General features: G+C 45.5%; 1 protein-coding gene across 2 annotated transcripts in view; it reads right to left on the reverse strand.

Moving 5' to 3' along the window:
- TRIO (trio Rho guanine nucleotide exchange factor) overlaps window positions 1–13,528 on the reverse strand; it is a 1,426,902-nt gene that overhangs the window by 683,109 nt on the left and 730,265 nt on the right. For both annotated transcript variants that reach the window (XM_063922713.1, XM_063922714.1), the window contains exons 17-19: window positions 3,240–3,431; window positions 2,521–2,670; window positions 1,202–1,316 (exon numbers count right to left, since the gene is read on the reverse strand). In XM_063922713.1, the coding sequence (XP_063778783.1) occupies window positions 1,202–1,316; window positions 2,521–2,670; window positions 3,240–3,431 (457 nt within the window). The remainder of the gene's footprint in view (window positions 1–1,201; window positions 1,317–2,520; window positions 2,671–3,239; window positions 3,432–13,528) is intronic.

Raw genomic sequence — 13,528 nt, forward strand, 5'->3', positions numbered from 1 at the left:
TCAGGTGTCGACCCCCTAGGGGGTGACATCACTATTACAGGCAATCTGCTCCGTCTCCACATCATTTTTCTCCTCATACATGTCGACACAAACGTACCGACATACAGCACACACACAGGGAATGCTCTGATAGAGGACAGGACCCCACTAGCCCTTTGGGGAGACAGAGGGAGAGTTTGCCAGCACACACCAAAGCGCTATATATATACAGGGATAACCTTATATAAGTGTTTTTCCCCTTATAGCTGCTGTATTGTTAATACTGCGCCTAATTAGTGCCCCCCTCTCTTTTTTAACCCTTTCTGTAGTGTAGTGACTGCAGGGGAGAGCCAGGGGAGCTTCCCTCCAACTGAGCTGTGAGGGAAAATGGCGCCAGTGTGCTGAGGAGATAGGCTCCGCCCCTTTTTCGCGGACTTTTCTCCTGCTTTTTTATGGATTCTGGCAGGGGTTAAAATTCATCCATATAGCCCTGGGGGCTATATGTGATGTATTTTCGCCAGCCAAGGTGTTTTTATTGCTGCTCAGGGCGCCCCCCCCTAGCGCCCTGCACCCTCAGTGACCGAAGTGTGAAGTGTGCTGAGGAGCAATGGCGCACAGCTGCAGTGCTGTGCGCTACCTTGGTGAAGACAGGATGTCTTCTGCCGCCGATTTTCCGGACCTCTTCTGTCTTCTGGCTCTGTAAGGGGGCCGGCGGCGCGGCTCTGGGACCCATCCATGGCTGGGCCTGTGATCGTCCCCCTGGAGCTAATGTCCAGTAGCCTAAGAAGCCCAATCCACTCTGCACGCAGGTGAGTTCGCTTCTTCTCCCCTTAGTCCCTCGATGCAGTGAGGCTGTTGCCAGCAGGTCTCACTGAAAATAAAAAACCTAAACTAAAACTTTCACTAAGAAGCTCAGGAGAGCCCCTAGTGTGCACCCTTCTCGTTCGGGCACAGAGATCTAACTGAGGCTTGGAGGAGGGTCATAGGGGGAGGAGCCAGTGCACACCAGATAGTCCTAAAGCTTTCTTTAGATGTGCCCAGTCTCCTGCGGAGCCGCTATTCCCCATGGTCCTTACGGAGTCCCCAGCATCCACTTAGGACGTTAGCGAAAATCCGTTATTGGCCATAATCAAGATGAATCACTAAAGAACTAAGTTGCAATATCACGTTTATAGAGCAGTGTAGATTTACAGTAAAGTGGAACCACAACAAGGAAACTTGCTTTTTACTTGCTGCTCCGGAGCTTTAACATGTGTCACCATTCCAGGCATGTTTACGCTATTTCTGTGCAAGTATTTCAAAAAGACATCAGCATTTCTTCGAGCCAAAGTGCAAGCCTAGAAAAAACAATGTAATCAATTTCTGCTGAAATTCTGCTGAAAAAATAACTATATACTGTACATATCGGATCCTCTCCGATGGAGAGGATCAGACAATGCAGTATTCAATTTGCGGACAAATCAGACAGGCTTTGCCCGTTTTTAACAATGCCAATCCGACTTTTTTTAAAGTCGGATTGACATTGTCAAAAACGGGACTAAAACCTGTCAGATTTGGTCGCAAATCCGTCAAAACACGTGGACCTGCGGCTAATCCGCCGGTCCATGTGTTTTCCGACGAGTCAGAAAAATGGCAGCCCCATTGAATAGGTTGAATCATGAAACTGCAGTCTTTCTGACTAGATGGCAGTTCCGACTTCAATTGAATAGACCCCATACTGTATATTTAATTTCCCAATTTCATGAGGAGTCAAATTAAAAGTCCCTAAATCTGGCTATAACAGCTACTAAGTGATATATGTGAAAGTTTGAGGAGTTTATCAGAACTGATATTTGTAAATGTGGAAGGAGGCATTTAGTCCAACACAACTCAAAACAGTTCTCAGTAAAAAGGACAAAGATCGGGAAACCAATTAAGTTTCTCAACAATGGATTGACATTTTAAAAAGGAAGACATTATGGGCTATTTACAGCATAACTGACAACTTTTTCTTGTTGTTGTGTCATATCTGATGATGAACATGTCATTACAGGGTAATTTTAACAGCATTGTCAGCCCTGGGCAAAGAAATTAACTGGCTCTGATTGCGTGTAATGCATACTCAGCGTATGGGTAGCAATCTATACCTGCCTCCCAAGAAGCTCCAGATGCCCCAGCTTGGGTGGGGCAGATGCCCTTCGGCTCAGCCTGCCCCTGATCGAGGTCACCTAGAATCATGTGGCCTGGGCAGCTGCCAAGTGTACCTATACGTTAAGATTGCTGCGTGTCTTTAAAATAAAACAAGAGTAACTATTCAATGATTATTGTTGCAAACTAAACAATTACTGCTCGACAGTTTAATCTGCAAATAACTGCACCTTACAAAAATGTGTGTTGCAAACATTAAACTTATTTGAATCACTTTCCCATTTTTGATCTCAGATTCTTGCGACACATGCAGCTCATTTTCATTACACACAAATGTGTCCTGATGCTATTGTTGTAGATAGAACATAAGTTATTTGGAGTGTCATTATGCTAGTAACAAAGATCATACAGTACCTTAAGAAAAGCCTCTTTTTGCTCAAGGTGCTTGCTAATCATGGGAGTGACGTGATCAGTTTCAGAGTTTGGCCCAAGCTTGTCAGCCCCTCCACACCAATCTTCCTCTCGCTTATACTCCTGCTCCAGGCTTTCTAAAACACTACATACCTTAAAAAAGATCAAACATTTAAACTTGCATTCTACAAAATATTGTGGATTTATATTTGCTTTTCTTAAAGATGATATATCTAAACCAAAAATATATATTTCAATATGGTAATAGTTTAAGATCAGTATTAGAAAAATAACAAAATGTATATGAATCCTACATATATCATATTTGCCATTGTATTTACGGCTAAAAATATGTTGACTTGTCATTTTTTAAGCTTACAATACATTATGTCATACTCCGCTTAAATAGTTCTTCCAAGTAAAGCAAGTTGTTGTTTTTTTGTCCAAGCAATAAATATATTGTAATTGGGACATGGATTGAACCGGCTACCTGGAGTTGGAATAAGAAAGGGATATCCACCCTTATCTAAATGGCTTCCAAAGCATTCCACTTTGTATTGAAAGGACAGTATTAGTAATTAATAACTGTGATATTTATATGAAAACTAATGCAAAAATATATTCACACTATAAATATTTCCATATAACAGGCCTACTTAATAACAGACTAAAAGTTAAATAATCAGAAGATTATTTCTAACAATTTCTATTCCATTAAGTACCTGCTCTGAGGTTTTATAAAAGGCCACAGAGGCATTCACAAGTTTCAGCCGATCTTCCATTTTCAGCATCAGCTGTTGCCAATGTGATGCCACTTTTTCAGCACAATCCCTTATCATATCCATATCATAATGATTGGCTTGTAGCATAGCCTCTGCCTTTTGTTGCACTTGTAGGGCACTCTGGTGTGTTTTCTGCAAGAAAAAGAACATATCTTATTTACAGGCCTGCTTTGACTTTCAAATAAAATACATAGAACTTTCAAGGTGCACTTACTAGGGTATTAGCACCTTACCGTTATAAATCTTCAACTCTTGCTTGGACAGGATAAGTTGATAGAACAACCAGCGGGCTATTAGATTAACAGAAACTGAGAACTATGATTTTACTGAAGTGACTATGGTACAGATTTATCAAATCTTCTCAAAGGCCAAGTGTAGTGTTGTTATAAAATGTTAGCTAGCATCACTATAGCTACAGGCAACACCTCCACTTGTCCTTGTTAGGATTGATAAATCTCTCCTAAATGTGAAAAAAAAAAGTTTGTATGTTACTTTAACGCCAGAGACAAAGTAAAACACTGTGAAGAGCACAATCTCACCAAAAGCAAGGAGGTGTCTTGAATGGACAGAATAAAGGTGGTAGTCTTTTAATTTCTTGGTTATCAGCATTACAAAGAACCTATCATGGACTGTTCACACTCAAAGTGTAATTAAAGAGGCCCAGCAACGCCTGTTCATTTTAAGGAAAATGCATATGTCAGGAATGTCCAAGAAAATACTAGTAAACTTTTATTCTTGAATTATCAAAAGTGTTTTCATTTACGGAATAGTTGTTTGGTTTGGCAATTGTACGGCAGCAGAGCGCAAGTCTCTTGAAAGGGTGGTAAAAAAAAAAGCATGTGTAGTGATTGGCTTCTGCTTACCTCAATTTTTACTATTATTGTGAGTCCTTTCACATCAAACCATGGGGTGTTTACTACACTGCCCTCAAACAAACAATATAGATCATTATTACAGTATGCCGAACGAGCTAATTAAAAATATTTTTTTTCCCTACAGTGATAAACCGTTCAAATTTTATTTTTTCTGTTTTTTGCACATCTAAAATTGTGTTGTCTGTTCATGTACTGCATGTGAATTGTTGAAGACAATGAAGACTGGATAGATATAGCTGGGCCTGGCAATTGTAATATGCATTATACTGGTAGTATATGAGGTGTACTGTGAACTGCTGGAAACACCTAGAATATATTTATAATGTTAACTGTGGGCATGGGGCACATGAAGTACAGCAAAGATTATGCTTTACTAGTATTTAAGGAGTTATTTACTATATAAACACTAATCATTACTAGACTGTTATACTTCATATTGAACATTTTCTGAGAAATAATATACTGGAGATTGCTAAACATTTCGTTGAAAATAGATTGTGTGCTGTACAGGCTTACATTTACAGAAAGAAAAGAAAAATGTGTTTTAGTTTTAACAATTAAAGCAGTCGTTCCAAAACTTTTTTTGAATCATGGTGCCCTATAGTATCATAATATTTTTCACAGCACCCTCAGGCCAAAAGTTTCTTATTGAGAAATGTGGAAAGAAAATCGGATTTTAATTACCTACCGGTAAATCCTTTTCTCGTATTCCGTAGGGGATACTGGGAATCCATTTAGTACCATGGGGTATAGATGGGTCCACTAGGAGCCTTGGGCACTTTAAGAATTTGATAGTGTGCGCTGGCTCCTCCCTCTATGCCTCTCCTATCAGACTCAGTCTAGGAAACTGTGCCCTAGGAGACGTACATACTTGGAAAGAAGGTTATAGTAAAAAGGATAGTGGTGAGATTACGAACCAGCACACAAAAAACAAGAGGAAAGCCATGCTAACCAAACTTGCAAACAGGGACAGCAACAGCTGAACAAAACAACATTACTGAACCAAGTGACAGAAGCAGAAAGATTGAAGCACCGGGCGGGCGCCCAGTAACCCCTACGGACTACGAGAATAGGATTTACCGGTAGGTAATTAAAATCCTATTTTCTCTTATGTCCTAGGGGATACTGGGAATACATTTAGTATGATAGGGAAGTACCAAAAGCTCCCACACCAGGTGGGAGAGTGCAGAGGTTCCTGCAGAACTGATTGACCAAACTGAAGATCCTCAGAGGCCAAAGTATCGAACTTGTAAAACTTTGCAAACATGTTCGTACCTGACCAAGTAGCTGCTAGGCAGAGCTATAAAGCCGAAACACCCCGTGCAGCCTCCCATGAAGAACACACCGACCTAGTAGAGTGGGCCTGTACAGATTTTGGAACAGGCAAGCCTGCCGTGGAATAAGCATGCTGGATAGTAAGCCTGATCCAGCGTGCAAATGACTGCTTTGAAGCATTACACACAATTTTATTGGGATCATAAAGAACAAACAGCGAGTCCGATTTCCTGTGACGAGCAGTCCTCTTTACATACACCTTCAAAGCCCTCACAACATACAAAGACTTTGAAGTAGCAGAGGTGTCCGTAACAACCGTAATCACAAGAGGTTAGTTGATATGAAATGCGGACACCACCTTAGGAAGAAACTGCTGACGAGTCCTGATTCAGCTCTGTTCTCATGGAAAATGAAGCAGGGGCTTTTGTAAGACAATGGCCCCAGCTCCGACACACGTCTTGCTGAAGCCAAGACCGGCAGTGTGGCAGTCTTCCACATTAAAGGTACTTTACATCCAACTCCTGTAATAGTTCAAAGCAGTCCAATTAGAGGAACTGTAAAACCAAACTGAGATCCCAAGGTGCCGTGGGAGGCACAAAAGAAGGTTGAATGTGTAGAACACCTTTCAGGAACGTCTGGAACTCAGGAAGAGAAGCCAATTGTTTCTGAAAGTAAATAGACAAGGCCGAAATCTGGACTTTAATGGAGCCTAGACGTAGGCCCACATCCACTCCTGACTGCATAAAAAGCAGGAAACACCCCTGATGAAATTCCACAGCAGAATATTGTTTGCTTTCACACCAAAAGACAAACTTCTTCCATACACGGTGGTCATTTTTACACATTACCCCCTTCCTGGCATGGATCATAGTCGGGATGACCTTGTTAGGAATCCCTCTCCTGGCTAGAATCAGCCGTTCACCTTCCATGCCGTTAAACGTAGCCGCGGTAAGTCTTGATAGACAAAAGGGTCCTGTTGTAGAAGATCGTCGCAAAGAGGTAGAGGCCACGGATCTTCGATCAGCATCTTGAGAAGATCCGCGTACCAGGCTTTTCGCGGCCTGTGCAGAGCATTGAGTATTGCTTGAAACTTTTCCCTTTTTATTCATTTAGAATTCTTTGGATCAGAGGAAGTGGAGGAAACATGTACACCAGCTGGTAGACCCACATAGTTGTCACAGCGTCTACCGCACTGCTTGCGGATCTCTTGGCCTGGAACAATACCGCTTGAGCTTTTTGTTGAGTTGAGAGGTTATGTTGATTTGTGGATATCCCCACCGCTGTGTCAACCACCGGAACACCTCTGGGTGAAGGCCCCACTCTCACGAGTGCAGGTTTTGTTTGCTGAGGAAGTCTGCTTCCCAGTTGTCTACTCCCGCAATGAAGACCGCCGACAATGCCATGGCGTGTTTTTCCACCCAGAGGAGAATTCTTGACACCTCTGACACTGCTGCTCTGCTTTTTGTTCCGCCCCGTCGGGTTATATACGTTACTGCCGTCACATTGTCCGACTGGACTTGAATGGCCCAATTCCGAAGTAGAGATGAAGCCTGCAGAAGGGCGTTGTAGATAACGCTGAGTTCCAGGATGTTTATTGGAAGGATGATTTTCTGACTTGACCATCTTCCTTGAAAATGCACCCTCTGGGTGACTGCTTCACAACCTCTGAGGCTTGCGTCTGTGGTTAGCAGAATCCAATTCTGAATCCCGAACCTCTGACCCTCCACAAGGTGAAACATTTGTAGCCACCGCAGAAGGGAGATCCTGGCTCTTGGCAACAGACGGATCCTCTAGTGCATGTCAAGATGCAACCCGGACCATTTGTCCAAAAGATCTAGCTGGAAGGTCCTCGCATTAAACCTTCCGTACTGAAGCGCCTCATAAAAGGCCACCATTTTCCCCAGAAGGCTGCACAAATGACCCGAGATCCAGGTGACTTCAGGACAGCCCGAACCATCAACTGGATTACCATAGCCTTCTCCAAAGGAAGGAACACTCTCTGAGACTCTGTGTCCAGTATCATTCCCAGGAAAGGAAGCCTCTGTACCGGATCCAGGTCAGACTTTGGTAGATTCAGAATCCACCCGTGATCCAGGAGTAGTTTGGTTGAGAGGCCAATGCTGTCCAACAACCGCTCCCTGGACGGTGCCTTTATCAGAAGATCGTCCAGGTACGGAATTATGTTCACTCCCTGTTTGCGGAATAGAAACATCATCTCTGCCATCACTTTGGTGAACACCCTCAGTGCCGTGGAGAGACCAAATGGCAGGGCCTGGAACTGGTAGTGACAGTCCTGCAGTGCAAACCGTAGATAAGCCCGATGAAGCGGCCAGATCAGAATGTGATGGTACGCATCCTTGATATCCAGACACTAGGAATTCCCCCTCCTCCAGACCGGAGATCACCGCTCTCAGAGACTCCATCTTGAATTTGAACACTCCTAAGTATGGGTTCAACAACTTGAGGTTCAGAATCGGTCTTACCAAACCGTCAGGTTTTGGTACTACAAACAAGTTGGAATACTATCCCTTGTTTTGCAGATGAGGTGGAACTGGAACAATGACCTAAGCCTGTACGAGTTTTTGAATGGTGTCCTATGAAGTTTGTCAAAGTCAGAAAAAATAAGATTTTACTTACCGATAAATCTATTTCTCGTAGTCCGTAGTGGATGCTGGGACTCCGTAAGGACCATGGGGATATAGCGGCTCCGCAGGAGACAGGGCACAAAATAAAAGCTTAAGGATCAGGTGGTGTGCACTGGCTCCTCCCCCTATGACCCTCCTCCAAGCATCAGTTAGGATACTGTGCCCGGACGAGCGTACATAATAAGGAAGGATATTGAATCCCGGGTAAGACTCATACCAGCCACACCAATCACACCGTACAACTTGTGATCTGAACCCAGTTAACAGTATGATAAACGCAAAGGAGCCTCTGAAAAGATGGCTCACAACAATAATAACCCGAATTTTTGTAACAATAACTATATACAAGTATTGCAGACAATCCGCACTAGGGATGGGCGCCCAGCATCCACTACGGACTACGAGAAATAGATTTATCGGTAAGTAAAATCTTATTTTCTCTGACGTCCTAGTGGATGCTGGGACTCCGTAAGGACCATGGGGATTATACCAAAGCTCCCAAACGGGCGGGAGAGTGCGGATGACTCTGCAGCACCGAATGAGAGAACTCCAGGTCCTCCTCAGCCAGGGTATCAAATTTGTAGAATTTAGCAAACGTGTTTGCCCCTGACCAAGTAGCTGCTCGGCAAAGTTGTAAAGCCGAGACCCCTCGGGCAGCCGCCCAAGATGAGCCCACCTTCCTTGTGGAATGGGCTTTTACTGATTTTGGCTGTGGCAATCCTGCCACAGAATGTGCAAGCTGAATTGTACTACAAATCCAACGAGCAATCGTCTGCTTAGAAGCAGGAGCACCCAGCTTGTTGGGTGCATACAGGATAAACAGCGAGTCAGATTTTCTGACTCCAGCCGTCCTGGAAACATATATTTTCAAGGCCCTGACAACGTCAAGCAACTTAGAGTCCTCTAAGTCCCTGGTAGCCGCAGGTACCACAATAGGTTGGTTCATGTGAAATGCAGAAACCACCTTAGGTAGAAATTGAGGACGAGTCCTCAATTCCGCCCTGTCAGAATGAAATATCAAGTAAGGGCTTTTATATGATAAAGCCGCCAATTCTGACACACGCCTGGCTGAAGCCAAGGCTAACAGCATCGACACCTTCCATGTGAGATATTTTAAGTCCACAGTGGAAAGTGGTTCAAACCAATGTGACTTTAGAAAACTCAACACCACATTGAGATCCCAAGGTGCCACTGGAGGCACAAAAGGAGGCTGTATGTGCAGCACCCCTTTTACAAATGTCTGAACTTCAGGTACTGAAGCCAGTTCTTTCTGGAAGAAAATCGACAGGGCCGAAATTTGAACCTTAATGGACCCTAATTTTAGGCCCATAGACAGTCCTGTTTGCAGGAAATGAAGGAAACGACCCAGTTGAAATTCCTCTGTAGGGGCCTTCTTGGCCTCACACCACGCAACATATTTACGCCAAATGCGGTGATAATGTTTTGCGGTTACGTCCTTCCTGGCTTTGACCAGAGTAGGGATGACTTCTTCTGGAATGCCTTTTTCCCTCAGGATCCGGCGTTCAACCGCCATGCCGTCAAACGCAGCCGCGGTAAGTCTTGGAACAGACAAGGCCCCTGCAGTAGCAGGTCCTTTCTTAGAGGTAGAGGCCACGGTTCGTCCGTGAGCATCTCTTGAAGTTCCGGGTACCAAGTCCGTCTTGGCCAATCCGGAACCACGAGTATAGTTCTTACTCCTCTCCTTATGATTCTCAGTACTTTTGGTATGAGAGGCAGAGGAGGGAACACATACACTGACTGGTACACCCACGGCGTTACCAGAGCGTCCACTGCTATTGCCTGAGGGTCCCTTGACCTGGCGCCATATCTGTCCAGTTTTTTGTTTAGACGTGACGCCATCATGTCCACCTTTGCTTTTTCCCAACGGTTTACAATCAGGTGGAAGACTTCTGGGTGAAGTCCCCACTCTCCCGGGTGAAGGTCGTTTCTGCTGAGGAAGTCTGCTTCCCAGTTGTCCACTCCCGGAATGAATACTGCTGACAGTGCTATCACATGATTTTCCGCCCAGCGAAGAATCCTTGCAGCTTCTGCCATTGCCCTCCTGCTTCTCGTGCCGCCCTGTCTGTTTACGTGGGCGACTGACGTGATGTTGTCCGATTGGATCAACACCGCCTGACCCTGAAGCAGAGGTTTTGCTTGACTTAGGGCATTGTAAATGGCCCTTAGTTCCAGAATGTTTATATGAAGAGACGTTTCCAAGCTTGACCACAGGCCCTGGAAATTCCTTCCCTGTGTGACTGCTCCCCAGCCTCTCAGGCTGGCATCCGTGGTTACCAGGATCCAATCCTGAATGCCAAATCTGCGGCCCTCTAGTAGATGAGCACTCTGCAGCCACCACAGGAGAGACACCCTTGTCCTTGGCGACAGGGTTATCCGCTGATGCATCTGCAGATGCGATCCGGACCATTTGTCCAGTAGATCCCACTGAAATGTTCTTGCATGGAATCTTCCGAATGGAATCGCTTCGTAAGAAGCCACCATTTTCCCCAGGACCCTCGTGCACTGATGCACTGAGACCTGTCCTGGTTTTAGGAGGTTCCTGACTAGCTCGGATAACTCCCTGGCCTTCTCCTCCGGGAGAAACACCTTCTTCTGGACTGTGTCCAGAATCATTCCTAGGAACAGTAGACGTGTCGTTGGAATCAGCTGCGATTTTGGAATATTTAGAATCCACCCGTGCTGACGTAACACTACCTGAGATAGTGCTACTCCGACTTCTAACTGTTCCCTGGATCTTGCCCTTATCAGGAGATCGTCCAAGTAAGGGATAATTGAAATGCCTTTTCTTCGTAGAAGAATCATCATTTCGGCCATTACCTTGGTAAAGACCCGAGGTGCCGTGGACAATCCAAACGGCAGCGTCTGAAACTGATAATGACAGTTTAGTACTACAAACCTGAGGTACCCTTGGTGAGAAGGGTATATCGGGACGTGGAGATAAGCATCTTTGATGTCCAGAGACACCATATAGTCCCCTTCTTCCAGGTTCGCTATCACTGCTCTGAGTGACTCCATCTTGAATTTGAACCTTTTTATGTAAGTGTTCAAGGATTTCAGATTTAAAATTGGTCTCACCGAGCCGTCCGGCTTCGGTACCACAAACAGCGTGGAATAATACCCCTTTCCTTGTTGCAGGAGGGGTACCTTGATTATCACCTGCTGGGAATACAGCTTGTGAATGGCTTCTAGAACTGCCTCCCTGTTGGAGGGAGACTTTGGTAAAGCAGACTTCAGGAAACGATGAGGGGGAAACGCCTCGAATTCCAGTTTGTACCCCTGCGATACTACCTGTAGAATCCAGGGATCCACTTGCGAGTGAGCCCACTGCGCGTTGAAATTTTTGAGACGGGCCCCCACCATATCTGAGTCTGCTTGTAAAGCCCCAGCGTCATGCTGAAGACTTGGCAGAAGCAGGGGAGGGCTTCTGCTCTTGGGAAGCGGCTGCATGGTGCAGTCTTTTTCCTCTTCCTCTGCCCCGGGGCAGAAAGGAGTGGCCTTTTGCTCGCTTGTACTTATGGGAACGAAAGGACTGAGATTGAAAAGACGGTGTCTTTTTCTGCTGATGTGGAGTGACCTGGGGTAAAAAGGTGGATTTTCCAGCCGTTGCCGTGGCCACCAGGTCCGATAGACCAGCCCCAAATAACTCCTCCCCTTTATACGGCAATACTTCCATGTGCCGTTTGGAATCCGCATCCCCTGACCTCTGTCGCGTCCACAACGCTCTTCTGGCAGAGATGGACATAGCACTTACTCTTGATGCCAGGGTGCAAATATCCCTCTGTGCATCACGCATATATAATAATGCATCCTTTAAATGTTCTATAGTTAACAAAATATTGTCCCTATCCAGGGTATCAATATTCTCAGTCAGGGAATCCGACCATGCGACTCCAGCACTGCACATCCAGGCTGAGGCGATTGCTGGTCGCAGTATAACACCAGTATGTGTGTATATACTTTTTAGGATATTTTCCAGCCTTCTATCAGCTGGTTCTTTGAGGGTAGCCGTATCAGGAGACGGTAACGCTACTTGTTTAGATAAACGTGTGAGCGCCTTATCTACCCCTAGGGGGTGTTTCCCAACGCGCCCTAACCTCTGGCGGGAAAGGATATAATGCTAATAATTTTTTAGAAATTAGCTGTTTTTTATCGGGAGAAACCCACGCTTTTTCACACACCTCATTTATTTCCTCTGACTCAGGAAAAAATATTGGTAGTTTTTTCTCACCCCACATAATACCCTTCTTTGTGGTACTTGTAGTGTCAGAAAGGTTCAATGCCTCTTTCATTGCCGTGATCATGTAACGTGTGGCCCTACTGGACATTACGTTTGTCTCGTCACCGTCGACACTAGTCAGGGTCTGTGTCGACCCACTGAGGTAACGGGCGTTTTAGCGCCCCTGACGGTGTCTGAGACGCCTGGACAGGCACTAACTGATTTGCCGGCTGTCTCATGTCGTCAACAGTTTTTTGCAAATTGCTGACATTATCACTTAATTGTTTAAATACAATCATCCAGTCAGGTGTCGACTCCCTAGGGGGTGACATCACCAACGCAGGCAACTGCTCCGCCTCCACATAATTTTCCTCCTCATACATGTCGACACACGCGTACCGACACACAGCACACACACACCGGGAATGCTCTGATAGAGGACAGGACCCCACTTAGCCCTTTGGAGAGACAGAGGGAGAGTCTGCCAGCACACACCCAGCGCTATATATATATATATATATATACAGGGATAACCTTATATAAGTGTTATTCCCTTATAGCTGCTGTTAATTATTGTTATTTGCTGCCAACAATGCCCCCCCTTCTCTTTTTTACCCTGATTCTGAAGCAGGACTGCAGGGGAGAGTCAGGGAGCCGTCCTTCCAGCGGAGCTGTGAGGGAAAATGGCGCTTGTGTGCTGAGGAGATAGGCTCCGCCCCTTCACGACGTCCTTATCTCCCGCTTTTTTGTGTAAAATGGCAGGGGATTAAAATACATCCATATAGCCCAGGAGCTATATGTGATGTATTCTGTTTTGCCACCTAAGGTATTCTGTTATATTGCGTCTCAGGGCGCTCCCCCCCCAGCGCCCTGCACCCTCAATGACCGGAGTGTGAAGTGTGCTGAGAGCAATGGCGCACAGCTGCGGTGCTGTGCGCTACCTTAGTCTGAAGACAGGATGTCTTCTGCCGCCGATTTCACCGGACCTCTTCGTCTCTTCTGGCTCTGTAAGGGGGACGGCGGCGCGGCTCCGGTGACCCATCCAGGCTGAACCTGTGATCGTCCCTCTGGAGCTAGTGTCCAGTAGCCTAAGAAACCCGATCCACTCTGCACTCAGGTGAGTCCGTTTCTTCTCCCCTTAGTCCCACGATGCAGTGAGCCTGTTGCCAGCAGGACTCACTGAAAATAAAAAAACCT

Source organism: Pseudophryne corroboree, chromosome 5 (genome assembly GCF_028390025.1).
Source record: "Pseudophryne corroboree isolate aPseCor3 chromosome 5, aPseCor3.hap2, whole genome shotgun sequence".
NCBI classification, from domain to species: domain Eukaryota; kingdom Metazoa; phylum Chordata; class Amphibia; order Anura; family Myobatrachidae; genus Pseudophryne; species Pseudophryne corroboree.